This window comes from Ochotona princeps, chromosome 16, assembly GCF_030435755.1.
Source record: "Ochotona princeps isolate mOchPri1 chromosome 16, mOchPri1.hap1, whole genome shotgun sequence".
Lineage (NCBI taxonomy): Eukaryota > Metazoa > Chordata > Mammalia > Lagomorpha > Ochotonidae > Ochotona > Ochotona princeps.
In genome coordinates, this window is record NC_080847.1 from 21,401,654 (window position 1) to 21,421,787 (window position 20,134).

The 20,134-nt window shown below is 58.8% G+C and overlaps 1 protein-coding gene across 1 annotated transcript; it reads right to left on the reverse strand.

The window, feature by feature from the left end:
• Positions 1-1,529: 1,529 nt before the first annotated feature.
• On the reverse strand, positions 1,530-18,786 carry MMP15 (matrix metallopeptidase 15). The gene is made up of 10 exons (XM_004583898.2): positions 18,397-18,786; positions 9,005-9,153; positions 8,402-8,530; positions 7,083-7,390; positions 6,658-6,819; positions 5,608-5,861; positions 5,211-5,349; positions 4,466-4,616; positions 4,240-4,355; positions 1,530-3,328 (listed from the first exon to the last, which is right to left on the reverse strand). Exons 1-10 carry the CDS (start codon positions 18,559-18,561, stop codon positions 2,895-2,897), a joined length of 2,007 nt encoding a protein of 668 aa, XP_004583955.2. The 5' UTR covers positions 18,562-18,786; the 3' UTR covers positions 1,530-2,894.
• Positions 18,787-20,134: the final 1,348 nt, after the last annotated feature.

The window sequence follows — 20,134 nt, forward strand, 5'->3', positions numbered from 1 at the left end:
CCTGCTCCCAAGTGGGAGACCTGGAAGAAGCTCCTGGCCCCTGGCTTCGCATTTGCTTTGGCCATTGCAGCCACTTGGGCAGTGAACCAGCAGATGGAAGACCTTTATGTCTCTCCAATAAAAATAAACAAATCTTAATAATAAATATATACATTCATTTTTTAAAGTTTATTTTTGCTTATTTGAAAGGCAAAGAGAGAACCTAAGATCTTCCTTCCACTGATTACCCCCCAAATGTCCACAGCAGTTGGAAGGGGCAGGGCCAAGCCAGGAGCCCTATCCAGTTCTTCCAGGCCGAGCACCTGAGCCGTGCTGCCTCCCAGGGTGCATTAGTGGGAAGCTGGAGCAGAGCAGAGGAGCTGGGACTGAACAGGCCCTTGGATCTGAGATGTGGGCATCCCAAGCAGTAGCAGACAGCCACACCAGCTGCACTTGTTCATCTTTACTGCCTTAATTGTCTCAGGGGGAAACCAGCAAAACAGCAGGGCCGCCCTAAAGATCATCCTCTAGCATCTGGCCTTGCCTCCCTGAGGAAGAAGAGGGCAGTACCTAAAGCAGTGGGGGTTTTTGGAGACCCCCCCACAGGGATGGGGGTGGCTGTTTCTTGGGCAGTAAGGCTGGCCACTGCCAAGCCTGTTCTCTGGCCTTTTCCCTGCCATGTCCCCAGGCCCCTCCAGCCCTTCAAGCTCCTGTTTCTAGCTCTAGAGCTTCCAGCAGCTCTGGGAGGGACAGGAAAGCTGACAAAAACGTGTCCGCCCCGGAGGAGCCTCCCACCATTCCCACCCCCTACCCCCACCCCGGCCTGGCAAGGAGATGGGGTGGGGGGAGCTCCCAGGCCCCCCTCCCAGAGGAGCTGGAGAGGCCTTTGGGGCTGCCCACGCCAGCACTTCCTACTTCACTCAGCCAGGGCCAGACAAAGAGAGGAAGGGGTGGGCCCCAGGGAGCTGGGGGAGGGGGTGCTGGACCCTGCCTGAGGTCTGGTCTGTGCCATGGCTGGGGGAGGGTATGGAGGCCAGCTGCAACTGGCTCTGGGCCCATCCCAGAACCCCACAGGCTCAGCCAAGAGAATGACCATGGGGGTCCAAGGCAGACCTCCCAACTCTGCTGCCATGGCAACATGCACAGCCTCTTTAAAGATTAGGGGGCAGGTGCGGGGGGTGGGGGTGGGAGGGCAGGTGCCTCAGCCTCTGAATATTTTCCATCTCTCTGCCTAGGTCTGGCTTCCCAACCTGGACTAGTCTTCCTGCCACCAGGAACTCCATCCGGGCCAGTGGGGGATGAATGGCACTGTGAGGCTGTCCTCTCCCTTTTTGAATGACTGAGAACCAAGTTCCACACCCCTCCCCTGTCCAACCCAGGCTCCGCCCTGCCCTGTGATTGACTGCACAGGCAGCTCTGCAAGCCCCACCCCCTTGGGGGGTCAGATTTCTCAAGTCCCCTGCCAGCCACTGCTAGAGAAGTGGACACAGGGTCCTCCAGGCAGGGAGGGCAATCCCCAGGTCTGAGGCCTCTCACACACATGGACACACTTGCCAGCTGTACAGTTTAATCAGTGTAGATTATTTACAGAAGTCAATCCCTAGGGCAGACGCCGCTTCGCCCTCTCCCACCTGCACCTCAGCTGGCTCTGGGTTCTACAGAAGTGGGGTCAGGGCTGCTGCTGGGTGGGCATTCGGTGCCAGCCCAGGAGAATCAACCAGGCAGAGAGAAGCCTGCAGGATTCTGCACCCATAGGGACCTTGGGAAGGCAGAGGGCACAGAGCCAGCCATACAGTACCATGTCCCACAGCAGCCGCAGACGGGCACCTCCACCCTCAGGCAAAGCCTGGCGGGTGGGGAGCCTCTGTGGCCACAATGGGCCCCACATGGGGAGATGAGCTGCTGGCCTGTCCCTGCCAATATTCCCCCTAGGGAGACTGGAAGCAGAAGCCACATGTCTGATGTACAGGCTTGGGGTGCATCCTCATAGGTGGGCACCATTTGTGAATGTCACTACCCCAGCCAGTGACCCTACCAGTCTCTTTATTCCCTGTCAAGACCACTGGCAACAGAACTGGGGGGGCTGGGGCAGTTCTGCCCCTGGGGACAGTGTGTGAGTCCAGGGCAGAGGGGAACGAGGAGGAGGAGGTCCATGAGGAGCAGGTGCATCATAGTTCAGAAAAGGAAATGCTTGGCCTGGCCTGGGAGGCCAGGTCTACCCTTGGGGACCAGCTTCAGCAGGCTCCCTTTGGTCCTTTGTAAGGCAGGCTTGGGGCCCCTTTGCTAGGGAGGGAGGGGGTATGGGCTGGAGGGGCATGGCAGGGGCAGAGGGAGACAGGATCTGGCAGCTAGCAGCCAGCTGGGGGTAGGGGAATGGGTTTTTAGGCATAAGGATGGGGGTGGTTGCTGAAGTTATCAGCAGTGGGCTGGGCGGAAACCAAATTTCACCTTGACTTTGTGTAATGAACTCCACCCCTCTCTCCCCTTGCCCTGCTGGTATAGCTCCTGGGTAAAAAGTTCTTTCCCAGATAGACCTGGCTAGCAAGGTTCAAGGCCAACAGAGCCCACAGCTGTGGTCCTGGAGCTCAGCCTCAGAAGGGGCAGTGGCTGGGTAACACGGACAACCCTCGGGCCGCTCTGCCAATGCAGGCCTCTGTGCCTCTATCCTGTGGCTGTGGCCAAGCAGGGGTGGTGTATGGAGGGGCCTCATTTCCTGTCTGGAGCAGAACTACAAGGTGCCAAAAACAAAAACAAAACAAACAAACAAACAAAATAAACAAAACCCAAGGAGGACTGACAAGGGGTCAGTGGGGCCTCAGGAAGGAAGGAGGGAGTCCCTTGGCTCTCTAGAGCCTTGGCTTCCAAGGCCATCCCTGCCCCCACTGCCCCTCAGCACCACAAGTGGGTCAATGGGCTCAGACCCACTCCTGCAGGGAGCGCTTGCAGTAGAGCAGCATACGGGGTGCACCTTTGCGCTGCATCTGCACCAGCACATAGGTCAGGCCCAGAATGCACAGCAGCAGCAGCAGTGGCACCAGCACCATCACCACACTCACTGTCCGTGCCACCTCCTCCATCTGCACCACCACGCGGCTACCCCCGTCCTCATCCTTGTCGGCTCCTCCTCCTGTGTCCCCCTCTTGGCCGCCGCCCCCATCTGCTCCTGGCTCTGCACCCCCGTTGGGGTTGAAGGGCGGCCTGGCCACATCAGGCCATCGGGGTCCAGGCTCTGCTTGCTCTGGACAGCCCATGAAGTCCCGCAGGATGGACTTGGGGTAGCCGGGCTCCAACCGCAGGCGCTCATTGTCAAATTTCCAGTACTTGCTGCCCTTGTAGAAGTAGGTATAGGCTGCGGAGCAAGCAGGCCAGAGTGGCTTCAGGCTGCAGGTGGCACCAGCCCAAATGGTCCTCCTTCTCCCAGAGCCACTGCACTTCTACTCTCTGCCCCTCAATGAATCGGAATTGGGCCGGGGTGGAGGGTAACGTTCAGAGGGATTTAGGTCCAGGGCACTGCAAGATTCCCCTTGGCTGATGATGACTAGGGCGGAATGTGTAGCAGGCTCCAACAGCCTGTGGTCAGGGAATCCCATGGTGCCACTCTAGAAAGACCAGTGTGTGCTCCAGACCACAGGGACCTGGAATGGAACTCCAGGCTGCCTTCCATGGCCTGCCTTGGGCACATACCTGCTCCCATCTGCAGCATGGGTAGGTTTGTGATACGTGTAGTGCTGTAGGTCAGAGGAGCAGCCAAAGCACAAGCTCACTCCTGGAGATTGTGTGGCCAGCCTCAGTGCTGCTGGCAAGGTTACTGCGGGGGCTCCACAATCTTGGGTGCCCAGCCCCGAACCTCTAAAAACAGGGACCCTGGGCTTTCCCCCAAGGCCCTGGGGGCCTAGGGGGTCCTGTATGAGAAATGAATAACTGTGGCTCCATGGGTCTCTGTTCTCCCCATGGCTCAAGGCTCCACAAGGAGCTGCCTAGGGGGCAGGGGGCAGTCTGAAGTTCCATCTGCACACAGGCAGGCCTGGGCTCCAACGAAATGCACAGTGGATCACCAGCTATGCCACAGGCACAATGTTCCAGCTCTCTGGTTTAGTCTATCTGTAAAATGGGCTGGTAATGATGTGGGGAGGGCTGGGAGGGCCTGTCAGGAGCTCCCAGGCCAGGCCCTCCACTGCCCACCTCCCTACATGCTGAGATCCCTTGGATAAACCCTGTCATCCCGAATATGCAAGGGGCATGGTAAGTGCCAGCCAGTACCTGCATCATGGCTCAGGAAGGCCCCCTTGGGGGAGGCTGGGATCCCCTGCCAGACACTGATGGGTTTGGGGTAGCCAGGGTCTCCGTGCTGCGTCTCTTCATTGAAGCGCCAGTACCTGTGATCAGAAGCATCAGGCTGTGTGCAGCCTCAGATCCTGTGTGGGTGGGGCCCACTCCCCCACGGGCAGGGTGAGCTTCCCGAGGGGCCTGGCTGGGAATTGCTCACCTGTCCTCTTGGAAGAAGTAAGTGTGGCCCGTGGGCTCCCACCAGATGGCTGTGTCAATGCGGTCATATGGGATGCCCAGGCCATAGCTGGTCAGTGGCTGTGGGTAGCCAGGTTCCAGGTTCGCTTCTCGGAACAGCCAGTAGCGGTTGCCTATGAGAGGGGTGGAGGCAAGTGTGGGTGTGGGGCTGGGGTCAAGGGCTGCATGTACCAGCCAGGCAGGGGCTCCAGGGCTATCCTGGCTCCCCAAATCCATTCATGTCCACTGCTGCCCCTAACACACAGAATCAGGCCTTGCGTGTCAAGGAGTCATACCTGCGATGCACTGATTCCCAGGGTCCCCACATCAGCTGCTCCTACTGGCACACCTCTGAGCCCATGTGGTCTCTGGGCCTGCGGGTTTCTGGTGTTTAGTGTTTAGAAACAGCCCAGCCACTAGACAGATGCTGTCTCTGGAGGCCCCTGGACCTGCCACCAGAGTGGGCTGGGGACTCGTTCTTATGATGACCAGAGGTGAGGACAGAGGCTGGGAGGTGGAGCCCTGGGTTGTGGAAGACAGAAACTCACCCCTAATCAGGGCAGCCTCTGTTCACCTCCCTGTCCCCACCCTGCTGCCAGGGACACTTCCTCTTCTCCCAGTCCCCTCCCCCATAAGTCCAGCTGGGCTGGAGGCTGGGTCCAAGGTCAGGGCATGAAGGCTGCCTGGCACTTTCCACCTCCACCTGCCTGACATCTGCCCCAACTCACCCTTGAAGAAGACAAAACAGCCGTCATGGCGCTCATAGGCAGCGCTAATGTTGCCGGGAAGCCCCCGCCAGAAGTGGCCAATGGGCATGGGATAGTTGTCGAGGACGCGGTTGTGCCGGACACGCCAGAACCAGCGGCCCTGGGAAGAGACATGGGTTTGAGCGGGCAGTGCATGTCCCTTGCCTGGGCCAGGGGAGGCCCATTCTGCAGCCACCCTTCCCGGGTCATAGAGGAGAGAGAGCATTAGGGAGACCACCCTGGGCTGGGGGTGGGCACCTGGGCTTGCTCTGTGTCTAGGAACAACTCTGTGAGGGAGGAGCAGGATGCCTGGCAGGTGGGAGCACACCTGTTGGGAGCCTGGGTCTAGGGAATGGGGGAGACCAGGGCAGGGCCAGACCTTGAACACAAACATCTCCCCACGAAGCATGGCCACTGTGTCAAAATTGCCATCGCAGATGTTGGGTCCGTACTGGTCAGGCCGCTCTGTGGCTCGGGGCTGGGCTGGAGGGCCTGGCCTTGGGGGCCGCTCTGGTTTCTCGCGTGGGGGTGCTGGCTGTGGGGGCCTGGGAGGCCGCTGGTCTGGCCGGCCTGGTCGCCGGGCTGTCACAGTGGGGAGGGGCCGGGTGGGCTGGGGTTGACCATGAGGGGTGCCTGTGGGGAGGTAAGGAGAAAGAAGAGAAGGAGGGACAGCTCAGAGACCCAGCCATAGTGGTAGGTGGCCCCACGCAGAACCTTGGGGGCCCAAGGACCCTCGTTCCCCCAAGCCTGGAGAGATCTATACCCTGTGGAAGATACACTGAGGACAAGGGCCCAGCTGTCCATCACCACCAGGGGACCTTAATTCTAATCTGCATAGCCCATCCACAATTTCCCCTCTCTGGGCCTGGGTCACTGCACCTGAGGCCTCTATTTCCCCACAGGGTCATTCCCTGAGGATGCCACCTGCTGCAGTGGAGGCTGAAAGAGACAGAGTAGGGCCTTGGTGTCTGATGTCTCTCAACTCAGGCCCAGTCACTGGGGCACAGGGAGGTGGTTCCTGTCAAGGGCCCAACAGGGTGGGTATCAGTAGCCCCTGGGAGGTCTTTGTCAGAACTCAGGCCCTGACCCATGAACTTGACCTCTGGTGACTTCACTGAAGGTTTTCTCAGGTGGGGCCTGGACCAGTGGAGTGACCAGCCTGAAAAATCATTCAGAAGTGAAAAACCAGAAGGACATGGGTTGCAGGGCTGTCTCTCTGGGGTACCCGCCTGGTCTGTAAGAATACCGTTAAGGCTATGGAGGAAAGAGGACCCAAGGCTATTGCAGTGAGGCCTGAGCACTGGATAAGCAGGCCAGCCGCAATGATACCAGCAGGACCTCCCCAGGCCTGAGCCTCTACACCTGCAGAATGGGGCATCTTTCACGGGTGGGCAGCAGGCGTGTGGCCGGGGCACATGGCAGTACTCACCATAGAGCTGTTGGATGCCACGGAGGTCGTCCTCAGGCAGCTGGAAGTTGTCCGTGTCCATCCATTGGTAGAAGGGTGCCATGATGGCACTGGGGTTGCTTGAGTGCTCTAGGCCCAGTGCATGGCCTAGCTCGTGCACTGCCACCAGGAAGAGGTTGTTCCCTGCAGGGTAGAAGGACAGTGTGATCAGCACTGGCTGGTCCCAGGATCCAGCCACCCAGCTTGTACTTCGTGTTCAGAACAGACTCAGTCTTCTGGCCTCCAAGTCCATATCTGAGAAGTGGGTGCAAGGATCCCTTCCATAGGAGTCAATGGGATGACAGACAGAGGCTAAGGGCTAGACCCTGGAGACCTGCACAGGGGAGCTCTTCCCTGGCTCACACAGCTCTGGGGCCCCGCCTCCACTCTGGCTGGCTTGTCCTCACCATGTAGGTCTGTGCTGGAGAAGGTCCAGGGTTCATCTGCGTCAAAATGGGTATCTCCACCCATGCCGGGGCCGGGGAAGTAGGCGTGAGCCAAGAAGCCCCCCATGCCGTCGAAGGGTGAGCTGTCGCCGTGGAAGCCAGAGGCGAACAGCACCATGATGTCAGCCTCCTTCTGGCGCCGCAGACGGATGTCCTCATAGGGCACTTCCTGGAAGACCAATGGCGTGGCCTGCTCCCACACGCGGAAGGCCCGGCGTACTGCCTCCATCGAGTGGTACCAGCCCAGCTTCTCTGTGTAGTTCTGGATGCTGTGGGAAGGGGTAAGAGATGAGTGAGCAGACACTTAGCCAGCCCGTCACCCTGGAGTTAGTGCCCTTTGGTGCAGTGAGGACCTGGACTTGCCAAACTCAAGAAGTCACTAAGAGACCATGGACTCCAGTGGTCTGAGGTCAGTAATGTGACCTGCGGTGGCTGGAGCCTGGCAAACACAGGCCACAAGCTTCTTAATGCTGAGGCATTAAGTTTCTTTCTGAATTGTACTTTCTTCATCTGTATCCAATTTTAGTATATGTGCTGCCGAAGCAAGCTGTTACTTTCTTATCTGTAAAATAGGTGACAGGGGCAGCTGGAACTCCTTCATGGGGTCCCTGTGGGACTCAAATGACATACATAACTCAGGAGAGACACACGGCACAGAGGCCACACCTGCTATGGTGCCGTGGGCCTGTTACTACCCACATAAATCAGACGAAGGTTCATGGTGTGGGACTGGGAAGGGGGTCCCATGGCTGGGTGGACCAGGGATTTACTCCAAGGACCTGGGGGCAAAGTGACCACATCCTAAGCAGATGGTGCACAGTGGGGTGCATGGTTGGACCTGAACAGGAAGTGGAGTCCTAGGCAACTGCAGCTTGGGTTGAGGCACTCAGCTCAAAGACTCATCCGAAAGGAGGAAGGTCATTGGAGCCCAGCGTTTCAGGATGAAGATCTGCTGGATTTCAGCAGCCTGGTCCTCCTCTGCCCTAAGCCTTGATGGTGCAGGAGCCCATCTGGGCTGTGCAAGGCCAGGCCTGGATGACTGGCAGGCAGGAGGCCAGAAAGGGCAGGGTGCAGGAGAGTCAGAGCAGAAGCGGCTTGCAGGGTCCCCACCTTATCTGGAGGAGACTGCCTGCAGTGCACGCTGGTCCCAGGAGCATGGGAGCCACCGCTGGCTCAGCTGGGCCCTTGGGGTGCAAGGCTGGGAAAGGAAGCCAGAGAAGCTCCTCTGGGGTGGAGAGAGTGGAGTGCCGCCTTCCAGGGTGGGCAGCCGGGGCCCCTACCTGAAGGTCAGGTGGTGGCTGCTCCACTTTCTCCCGGTAAGGGCATAGCGCTTCCGCCGGCGCCGCAGATTGGCTTTCACGTGCATCCCGAACTGGTCTGGCACCCCACAGCGGGGCCGCTTCATCCACCTGTGACGTGACATGTGTACCAAAAGAATGAGCTCAGGGCTTCTCCTTTACCTCTTCCAGATCCCTCTGGGCCCCTGCTCCACCATCAGCCACCCCTCCCATGAAAGGGATGCAGGGAGGGCAACTCAGCTTCTGTTTCTGGTATAACAGTAACTGCAAGGGCAAGCTCCAGCTCACTGTCATCAGTTACCAGCCCTGAGGCCTCCTGCCCAGGCTGTGTCAGGCCTTCTATGCATTCCTCCCAAGCAGGTGGCTCTGGGCCCCCTCATCTTTTAACATTCCACTGGCAAGGCCTGCTCCTAGGAATCCCATCCCAGGCTGGGGTTCGGCAATTTGCTCCTCCCCTGCCAGGGGCAGACATCACCAATTGATACCTATACCAGTTGATCCCTATCTTAGGCCTGGGGCAGCCTCCTCAACACAAGGTACAGGCAGCTGGGAACTGCCCAGTAGGGGCTGCCCAGAGGGACTCACGCCTTGGTCTCTTCATCTAGCACACCAGTAACAGGGATCCCGTAGAAACGCTGCATCTCCGAGAGGGCCGAAGCCAGGATCTGGGCCGAGCGCAGGGTGGACATGTGGCGGTTGGGCTGGGGCAGGTAGCCGTAGAGCCGCAGCCAATTCTGCAAAGGCAGGACCCTGTCAGCCATCCCCACACTGTGGCCTCCATCTAAGCACACCCAGCCTGTACCTGACCCACCCTCGTCATGAGCACAGCAGCCGCTGCCTCCTGCTGGGGAATGGTGGGCCTCCTGCCCCACTTCCACCTTCCTCATTGTTAATTCTCACCCAACAGTTGGAACCAAAGGCTTTTTTTACAAGCCAGTTCTCTGCTTAGCAACTACCACTCCCCTACCAGACTTCCAACTTCAGAGGAAAAGCCCAGCTTTAGAAAGCTGCCAGGCATGCTCCTACCTCAGGGTCTTGGCTCTTGCTGCTCCCATCCCAACTGTGGCTCACACTTCCATTTGTGGGGGGGGTGGGGGGTGGAGGGTGTTGGTCTTCCTGACCCTTCCATATGCCCACTTAGGGGCATATGACTGTTGGTCTTTCCGCATTTGATGCCAGCAGCTGTGGATCCTTTATCACTCCAAATCTACTTCTGGGGACATAGAAGGACTCAAGTTCTTGAAGCCTCACTGAACAGGACAACTAGCTCCTTGGCACTGCCCTGTCCCAAAGGCCTCAATCTCTTGGAAGAAGAGGTGGAACAGGAATATGGAACAGGAGAGCTGGAACAGGAATATGGACCCAGGTCCCACTTTGCCACCGACTTGATTTTCTCGAGGTCTCAATTTGCTCATCTCAGAACAGGGAGCAAATGGGGGTGATGCTGGTGTGTGTGTTGGGGGGAAGGGCTTGGCGCAATGGCTAAATGGGCTAATCCTTCCCCTTCAAGCTCTAGGATCCCATATGGGCACCGGTTCATGTCTGGGCTACTCCACTTCCCATGCAGCTCTCTGCTTGTGGTCAGGGAAAGCAGCAGAGGATGGGCCAAAGCCAAGAGAAAGAGAGAGATGGAGGGCGGGGGAGGGGGAAGTTCATGGCAGAGAGGGGAGGGAAAGAGAACATCTTGAGTTGAGCATGTGGGCCACATTGGGTGTTAAACTTGCTGGGCGAGCTTCCCTCTGCTTCCATCAGTCCGTTTGTCCATCCACTCGCCCTCCCCTGCTGCCTGATGCTGGGCACCCTCTTGGGACCAGGGCTATGGGTGGCAGGACTGAATCATCCTCATGTGCAGGGGAGACCTTGGGGCAAGCATGGAGCAAGGGCTTCACTGGCAGCCATAGCCTGAGGGAGGCTGGAGCCTCCACCCTGCTCACCTCCGGCCCCCAAGGCCACAGGGAGAGGCCACCTCCCTGGAAAGCAGTGAACAGGGGCTGCTGTGTGCCTTGGTCACAGACACTGCGCCCTTCCTAACATTCTGTGCCCCCCCTGCCCCACATTCCTGCTCTCTAAGCAGCTCTGGGAGGGGAGGGCTGTACTTTGAACGCCCACTAAGTAGCAAGGTGGACAGACACAAGGGCTCCTCTGGATTGACAGTCACTAGTCATATCCATGTCCTCAGTCACCAGCTTGCAACCCTGGCACCTGGCCAGGTCCTCCAGTCCGCAGAACAGCTGCTGAGTCGGTGAGCGTAGCTGTGCAAAGCCACTGCACTGGCAGATGGAATGCTCAGCCCCAGTTTCCAGGTGTCTGGGGACCCTGGGATACAGGCACTGAGCAGTAAGGTGGAAAACCAGGACTAGCTGGCTGGGGCAAATCCGGGCTTGCCACGGTGAGGTTTGACCAGGCTGTCCTTGTGCCCCAGGCGTCCTCGGTGAGGGTGGAGACCGTGTAGGAGGACCTGGCTCACTTCAGAGGCCCTGCAGGGCTTCATGGGAAAGTGCTTGGTAAACATGCAGAACACAGGGACTCAAGCCCCACCCCCATGGGCCTGTCCCTAGGGAAGGCAGCCACTTCTCAGCTCTGCCACAGCTGCAGGGTCCTGGTTTCCCTCAGCTGGGGACTACTCCTGCTCCAATCAGGGACCAGCATAGGACAACTGGGTACCCTGGGACAGCAGACACTGGCAGTGCCCACCACATATGGCTATCCTGAGGATAACTGAAAGGGTGGAGCAGATGAGGGTGGGGGGCGCTTTGCCAGCTCTACTGGGAAAAAGGGTCCTGTCATGGGAGGGATGAAGGGCCAGGCAGGCTGCAGATGGGAGAGGGCACCTTTACATCACCTATTTGCATAAGGTAAAAATATCTCTGTGCGAGGCAATCAGAGGCTGCCCTGGGGCTGATTAGCAGTGTCTGCAGAGGCCAACAGGAGGGAGGAAAGATTCAGGCTGGGGCCCCTGGGGAACGGAGGGGGTGGCCAGCTTGCAGTGAAGGTTCCAAAGGTGCCATGGACCTTCCCTTCATGGCCACACACTTCTTGCCTCCTAGTGACAAGCCCCTTTCAGCCACTGCTGGAGTGGAGAGCCACCAACAGCACATAGAGAGCAGCCCTCTGGCAGTGGGGAAGAGGTGAGCAGAGCCCTGGGCGCTGACTCTGCCTCTGGGTGACAAGGCACTGTGGACCCCGCCTACCTGGCACACCCTGGCTCAGGGTGGCTGGATGCCAAGTGTTGGGGTGGCGGCAGCCAGCACCCATCAGAGCCACAGGCTTTGTCCTTTCCCCTGGGGCCAGGGAGAAGCTCCCTGCCACTTAGTTGCTGTGCTGTGACATGCTGAGGGTGGAGGGGGGGAGGCTGAGACAGTTGCACCCCAAATTCTAGCTCAGGTGGGTGTGACCAAGGCCGTGACCTTGTCCCTACTGGACAGGGGCTACATCCAAGGCCCCTGCTGTCCCTCCTGGTCACTACAAAACCTGTCCTTCTGTCCTTTTATTGCCTGTCACGTGCAGTTTCAGGGAGGAGTCAACCATACAAGGGAAGCAAATTTTGAGGTCCAGTGAGGTCAGTAAGCAGCACAGTAGGGGTCAGATTTGAGCCAGGGTGATGTTCCCCTGCATGAGGGCCCAAGACCCACCCCTACCCTGCACCTGCAGCCCAGGGCTGGTGCTGAGGCAGAAGATTCCCCCCACTGCCAGCCCTCCCAGCCATTTCTTAGTGCCAATGCCTGCCCCACAGCTATTCACTGAGGCTGCAGGGGAGTGGTCTGTCACCTCTGCCTCCAGGACAGACAGTAAGTTGAGAATCTAGTGTAGGCTACTCTCATCAGCCATTCAACACTTGTTTGCAATCATGCTTGATTATGCTGCCTCTGTACAGCCGCTCTTTTCAGGATAGAATGGCCCACCTGGGACCACACAGCTGCCCTTCCCCGGGCCCATAAGCAGCATCAGGCCAGCCTGTCCCTGACCTAGCACCAGCTCTTCTCTGCCCCAGGCTAGGGACACAGGGCTCCAGACCTCCTGAGCAAGGGTGTCCAGGGAGTCACCTCCCACATCTCTGGCTGAGTCTGGGCATGGAGCCACAGGTCCCTGCTCCCGGGGCCACTCAGACAATCCTGAGGGAGGCAGGCTTGCAGGGAGGTGTGACCGGAGAGGCAGCAGCCAGATCCATGCTGTGCAGGCCTGCAGGCTGCCTTGGGGGAGGGAAGGGGAGAGCCTTATCTAAGGCTAGCAGATAAAGACAATCTCCACTGGGCTTGTTCACCTCTCCTCATCAGAGTTCTCTGCAATCTGAACGGTAGTGGGCAGCTCTGCCCAGCAAAGTACAAAAGGAGCCTTGTTAAGGTTACTGGGATGGCCCTGGCTCCCAGTCCCCAGTCAGACCTCGCTAGCAGGGTCAGAGCCAGAGCCGGTGGACCCTGCATGATGGCTGAAGACCCAGCAAGGTGCAGAGGACCTCCCTTGCACTCCAGGCCCCTGGGGCCCACTCATCAAGCAGGTGGAGGACTGAGCAGGCCCTGGACACACTATCAAGCCCCTCCCCCAAGGGCTCCCCAGCCCACAGCTGGCCCAAGGATCGCTGTGGCCACCCTGCCTTGGGCAGTAGCAACAGAAAGGGCATCTTCATCCCGACTGCTGCTCCACTTAATCAAAAAAGAGCGTAGCCCCAGGCCAGACAAAGGAGGGCTGCTGATCAGGCCTGCCCCTTCATTTCCAAGACACACCTGCTTACTAGGGACTCAGCTGTGCTTCCCTGCTTACTAGGGATTCAGCTCTGCCTTCTGCTGAGGGTCTTAAGGACTGTGACAAGTGGGGGAAGGAACTCAGGTAGTGGGGACTGTCCAGCCCTGGAGGCAGGGAGGAGGCAGGGTCCCAGTTCGGCCACTTCTTGGCCCAGCTGCTGCTTGGTCTGCCCCACCTCCACACTTTTTAACCTAGACGAAAAAACAACCAGGTCCTTTGGTCAGTGGGGGGGGGGGGGGGGGGCGTTGCAAAGAGGCCGCTGTTTGCCCTGAGTTTCTGGGTTGGCTTGGGACCAGGCCTGGAGCCTCACCTGGATCCTACCCTGCAGGTAAATGACTCCTGGAAGAGGCAGCTGCTGGGGCAGGTCCAGCACTGGGGGTGGGAGCTTGGGTGTCATGTCACCCTGACCCCAGTTCAGATCCCAGCTCTGCTACTCCTACAGCCCATGGGTTATGGACTAATCCCTCTCACCCCTCTTCTACCCAGCAGGGACATACAGCGCCCAGGCTCCAAGAGGTGCAAACCAGGGTTAACCGGCTCTTGTCTTGACCCCAGCTTCCTACTATTACCAAGGAATGGGGACCATCCACATGGGAGACCTGGAATGAGTTCCCAGGTCCTCACTTTGGCTTAAGGCTAGGCCTGCAGCAGATTTTAAAAAAATCTTAAAAGGGAACCATTTAAAAAAAGTATTACCTTTTTTGATTTAAAAAAATTTATTTCCATTGCAAAGTCAGATACACAGAGAGGAGGAGAGACAGGGAAGAAAATCTTCCTCAAGTGACCACAAAGGCTGGAGCTGAGCCAATCTGAAGCCAGGAGCAAAGAGCCTCTTCCGGGTCTCCCACACAGGTGCAGGTTCCCAAAGCTTTGGGCCATCATCGATTGCTTTCCCAGGCCATAAGCAGGGAGCTGGATGGGAAGCAGGGCTACTGGGATTAGAACTGGCATTCATATAGAATCCTGGTGCATGCGAGGTGAGGACTTTAGCTACTAGGCTATCACGCCAGGCCTGGAACCATTTTTTTTTTTTTTTTACAGTCACCCATAGTCTAGGGTCAAAATTTAATACCAGATGAGTGGGAAATGGCATTAAAAGGTGAGGTGATCCAGTGAGATGGCCTAGCAGCTAAAGTCCTCCCTTTGCACGCACTGGGATTCCATTTGGGCACCAGTTCTAATCCTGGTGGCTCTGCCTCCCATCCAGCTCCCTGCTTATGGCCTGGGAAAGCAATCGATGATGGCCCAAAGCTTTGGGAACCTGCACCTGTGTGGGAGACCCGGAAGAGGCTCTTTGTTCCTGGCTTCAGATTGGCTCAGCTCCAGCCTTTGGCAGTCGAGGATGGCCCAAAGCTTTGGGAACCTGCATCCATGTAGGAGACCCAGAAGAAGCTCCTGGCTCCTGGCTTTGGATTGGGTCAGTTCCAGCTGTTGTAGTCACTTGGGGAGTGAATCAACAGATGGAAGATCTTCCTTTCTGTTTCTCATCTTCTCTGTATATCTAACTTTTGGAAGATCTTGCTCTCGTATATCTAACTTTCCAATAAAAATAATTAAAACTTAAAAAAAGAAGGCGGCCCTCTCCCCTCTCCTCCCCTCCTTTCCCCTCCCCTAAAAAAAAAAAGGTGAAGTGACAGTACACAAAACTTTTTGAAATTCAAGCCATAGGATTTGCATAAGACATTTTCTGAAACCTCTGTGAAGACCTGTTGGATGTTTCAGGGGCTCAACCCCAGCACTGGTGCATCTTTGGACCCCTAGCGCTGGCAGTGCTGGCATGGCATGCAAAAGCACAATCAACTTCCCACCAACTCCACCAAGTAGATATTTTTGCAATTTCCTTTTGACAGGGAAACTGGGGCTCAGACTGGTTCCATGATTTGCCCAACAGTAGTGAGAGAAGGAACAGGCAGAGCTGAGAACTAAGGGTTAGCCCTGCAAATTGAGCCAGACCCTGGGCTCCAGACTCAACCATCAGATGGCGGGAAGTCCTCCACCCCAACCTTATACCACCACAGGCTGGCTGGCTGATGCTGGCATCTAGGTCCCTTGTGGGCTGTCCCTGACACAGGAAGCTGAATGGGGGCTCTCAGCTCCTCCCCTTCCCTTCCCACAAGTAGCCAGAGGCACCCCCTTTAGCTTGGCTGTTCTTGCTTAGGCTGCACATTTTGAGGCCACCTCCCCCCCAACACATGTCTTTCCAGAGAATGGTCCCTTAAGAGCCCTAACTCTGAAACCCCTGGACATGCTTGTCCAACTGAAGGCATCCACTGGGTGCCTTGGGTCAGGAGTGTCCAGCTACCTAGGACCCTCTCTGCAATGCATAAAGGCCCAAGTAGGATGTCCACCCATCTCCATTTCACAGCCCTGGCTGCGAGGCCCTGCCCCAACCACAGCCACACACCTCAGGCTGATGCTAAGGATACTGGCTTCAATCTGAGTTGGAAAGCATAGAGGCCCTGTGGCGCCCACCGCAGCTGCAGCCAAGCTCCCAGCTAGGCAGAGGTGACAGTGGTAAGGAACAACTGGCACATGGAGGAGCAGCCAGAACCGATCACCTGGCAGGGAGGGGCTTTCCCAGCCCTTTAGCACTGCCATTCTGAATTGGCATCTGTGTTCTGGTCATGCTGAGTGAGTCTGGTTGAAATCTGGCACACGTAGGGCTGCTCTCTTGCAGTGTGGTGGTGGCTGATGGGCACACACACAGGGTCATGGCAAGGGCTGGTGTGAAAGGCACTGCCCAGACAGACCCTGATTGGACCAGCCCTGCCAGGGTCTCAGAACAGAGAGGGAACGGAGATGTGAGGTGTACTTTGGGAGGGAGCAGAGTTGGGTTACTACCCTGAGGCTCCTTAGGAGAAGGCTCTGACACCAGTCCCCTCTTCCTCAAGGTGGGCACCTATGGCCCCCCGATTCCTGCTCCCCATCTAGGGATTTGTGAGTAAAGGTGGAGACACAGAACCTGAAGGTCAGATTAGAGGTCAAGTGCCCCCACGCCCCCCTTCTGTTCAGTAGCCAGCTAGGGGCAAGGAAGACAGGTGGCTTAGCAGGGCCTCCCCAGGGCCTGGGCGGGGAGCAGGGAAAGGGAGGGGCAGAGAGAGGCAGGTGCTCTGGTCAGAAAGAGCAGGTCCAAGACTAGAAAGGGGTCTGGAACTTCAGCGACCACCTTCTCCGGGTGGGGCCTGGGTCTGCACAATGTGCCAAGTACAGAACTGGCTGGAGACAGCTACAAGGCAGAATAGCTCCGGGGTGGGTGCCTTAAGGGATAGCCTTGTCCGGGATCTGGCTTGGCAGGTTGCAAGAGTCTGCCACTCGGATCATGCGACAAGCTCCTTGATTCCTTGGCTGGCTGAAGTGCTTGTGTTTTCCCTGGTAGGAAGGAAAGATGGAGGCAAGAGAGAGAGGGAGTGGAGGGGCTGGCTTTGGCTCAGCACCAAGCTGTTCAGACAGCCATGACCTGACTGGAGGGCCTGGAGCTGCAGGGACACATGCACATGTAATGGAGGAAGGCTGCAGATGTAGGGTGCAGGCCCTGCAGACCCCAGACCTAGGGACAACTCTCCCACAGCAGGCAGGGCTGACTGCTGAGGTCAGAGCTGTGCATCCCAAAGCTGTGCACAGACCACCTATCTCTAGCCCTCGCTCCACCTGGCTTCTAAGATATTCCAGAATGTCCAGTCTCAAGTGCTTGCCACGAGTGGGAATGGGAACAAAGGTGCATCATGGGCTCCCAGCTCAGGGGAACCCCCATCTGTAGCTCACAAGTCTGGGGTGGGGGTTCACTTCCAGGAGGTGCTGAGGAAGGACAGCTCCCACCCTGATCCCACAGGCCCCAGAATTCCTAGCTCTTCACTGTTCAGGATGCCCAGTCCCAATGCCCGGCTCGGTCTGTTCACTGCCCCGGTCTTCCCCAAGCACAATACAAACTCAGGCGTGGGTATGTAACTGTCTGGTGCCAGCATGGCAGGTGAGCCTCCACAGCACCTTCCAGCACTTGGTCACAGGCAATCATATCGGCCAGCCTGTGTGTGGATAGGAGTGCGGTGGGGTCGAGGTCAGCCAGACTGGACATGGGCTGGACTCCCAGCAGCCTCCTGGCAGGGCCTGGCTCCTCGCAGCTTTCCTTACTTGGCCAGGGATGGAGGGCACAGCAGGTGAGGAACTGGTTGGGAGGTGTAACTGGAGCCTGGGAGGAATTCCCTACTCTTCCTCCCTGCTTTTATTAAAATAGGGCAGGGAAAGGGGAGACTTCCATCGGAAAATTCTCCCAGAGGTGGAGAAGCCTCCCAGTGGGGGCTGGGCAGGAACGCCGGGCTTCAAATAGAAACGGAGCTAAGGCCAGTAACCCGGCAGCCCAAGGGCACCCAAGCTTCTGTGTCCCCACTCCCTGCCCACTCTTCGCCTGTCCGGTGAGGGGCAGGGAGAGGGGACCCCCTAAGAGAAGTGATCAAAAAGACCCCGAGAAGCAACGGAGTTGGCGTGGGGGGCTGCACCCAGGAGGAACGGACTGCACCTGGCTCTAGGCGGTCACCCGCAGGACCAATCCAGGAGGACGAGGGGGGGCGGACCTTAGGGACACCAAGACGCGCTTCCAGTGAAGAGGCACGGAGTCCACCCTGCTGGACCCACGCTTGAGGGTAGTGGCGTCGCTGGCAGGAAGCACGGGGAACAGGCGATCTGTCCATCAGACCCCCAGCCGGGTGCGGCGAGAAAGTCGCCTGAGTGCCTGGGGCGGCCCCAGTCGGTGCGGTGGCTCTTACCCTCCCCGCGGCTGCCAGCAGCGCTCCGACATCCGAGGCTGCCCCGGCAGGAGCGCAGTCAGGCTCTGCCTGTATTTCCTCCCGGTCCCCGCCCCAGGGTAGCCCCCTCCCCACGGCCAAGAGCCACGCATGCCAGTCCGGCTCTCGAGGAATTAGCTGTCCCAGAGGACAGGAAGGAGGGGGAGGCAGGGACTGGGGCTTCTGTGAATTAGGCTGGAGCGGGTCAGTGGTCAGCACAGGCAGTGGCGAGCTCTACAACCCCCAGAGTTAGGGAAGAGGTGCACACAGGGAAGGGTTAGGGGAAAGGCAGGCGGCGAGCTGGCAAGGGGGCAGCCTGCCAGGTCCCCTTTTTTCTCCAGTTACAACCAGAAGCGCGTCTCCACTCCCCCACCTCCAGCACCAGGGCTGCAGGCGTGGCTGCGCCCCCTCGCCAAAAGCCAGTGCGGGGGGGGGGGGGGGGGCGGCGGGGGTCCTCACCTCGGCGACATGCACTTCGGCGTCCTCAGCTGCCGCGCAGCGGCCCAGGCAGTCCAGGAGCACCAGCAATAGTGGCAGCAGCCACGGGCGCGCTGCTGTATCCCGGCCACTGAAAGGGCCACCCGCCCAGCTGCGCCGTCCGGGGGCACTCCGATCGCTGCCCATGCTGTAGGCGCCCACTCTGGCCCGCGAGGCTCGCAGTTCCTGGGTGCTCGGCAACTTGCGACGCTGCCTGGCTCCAGGCCCAGTGGACCTCTCTTGCTCCTTGGGTCCCCACCGGGGCAGCGGCTGAGGTTCTCCCCCACCCCAAGGCCCGCCGGGGAGCAGCGGGCAGGGCAGGTCCGGGATGGTGTGCGGAGCCCGCCCGCGGGAGAGGGAACCACCAGCCAGAGGTGGACCCGTAGCCTCGGCGCTCAGTTCCCGGGCCCCGGTTCCCGAGAGCAAAAGCGCCAACTCCGGAGCCTTTGTCTGGCTCAACGCTCCGGCCGCCCGGGCCCGCGGCGCCCCCTGCGCCTCCCGCTCCCTCTGTCCATGCCCGGGGCCGGGCGCTGCCGGGAGCGCGCGCCTCCCGTTCGGGGACTTCACTCTGCGCCGCGCTCTGCTGGAGCCCGGGTCGTCGCTCAGTCCCCGGCGGAGGCGCAGGGAGCCGGGCCGAGCGTGCGAGCGAGCCGGGGAGCCGGGGAGCGGGCGCCCGACGTCCCCAGCGACTTCGGTGCGGCTCCCGGCGCTCCCAGCCCTCTTCCCTGCGCGCCGCGGCCGCCGCCGCTCTTAAAGGGCCAGTGCGCTCCCTACTCGCGGACCCGGCAGGGGACCAGGGGCCGGGGAGGGATCCAAGCCCGAGGTTTCCTAGCAGCAGCAGCAGGTGCCTCGAGCGGAACCCCAGCAGGTGGGCGGCCCCTTTACTCCTCCTTGACGCCCGTGGGAAACCTCCATAGCCCACTGCACGCTGTTCTCATCCTGGCTTCTGGGGAGCAGGGTGACCTCCAAGGCGACACCTCGCGGAGGGTGGGTCGTCTCCCCTTGGGGAGGACCCGAGACTCCTCCTTCCCCCTTTCCGGCCCCCTGCTTCACCAGGTGGATAGGAGGGATACTGAGGCCGAAGTGGGCGTGACAGAGGGCTTGGGGTAGAATCCAGAGGTTTTGTTTCGGAACAGACGGAAAATCGGGTTTGTCTCGAGTGTTTGGGGTTATGTTTTTTTCAAACTTTCCTGGTCTGCCTTTTGCCTCAGTTGCAAAGTGAGGGGATGGGCACCTTGAGCGCGCTAAGACTTAGACCCGGTTCGAATCCACTGCGGTCACTTCACTGTGGCTTGGATGCGGGTAAAAGAACCCTTGTGGGCCTCCGTCTCTGGGTATGTGTGCACACCCTGTCTGTGGCCGCTGTAGTGTGTGTCTGCAAAGGGCGCCAGACCCTGTGCTGAGCCTGAAGCGCTTTCATTGATTCTGTTCCCAAGGAGGCTCCCAGGCTTACCTGGTGACTTGAGACTTAGACTGCCGGGCCTGCGGCAGGAGAATGGAATCCGAACAGCTTGTCTTCAGCCCAAGAGGCTGTGCCCTGCAGCGTGGACGCTGGACACCCTGGAACTGGGAAATGGCCAGGGTGACTGGATCTGCCAGGTGAAGGAACCTCACCTGGTGGGGTCTGGAAGTGAGGTGGGGGTGACGTCCTCGGGACCTGCAGACTAATTTCCCTGTGGGATGCCTCACCTGGGACATGGGTTTCTGCATTCTCTACTTA

Bases quoted from the DNA above. Each gene is read 5' to 3' on its own strand.
- MMP15 (XM_004583898.2), bottom strand. From the start codon at position 18,561: ATGGGCAGCGATCGGAGTGCCCCCGGACGGCGCAGCTGGGCGGGTGGC. The intron at 5,350-5,607 runs GTCTGGCCCTGC...GTCTCTTCCCAG, and splicing joins GGGAGATGTTTGTGTTCAAG to GGCCGCTGGTTCTGGCGTGT. The intron at 3,329-4,239 runs GTACTGGCTGGC...CTTGCTCCGCAG, and splicing joins CTTCCTGAGCCATGATGCAG to CCTATACCTACTTCTACAAG.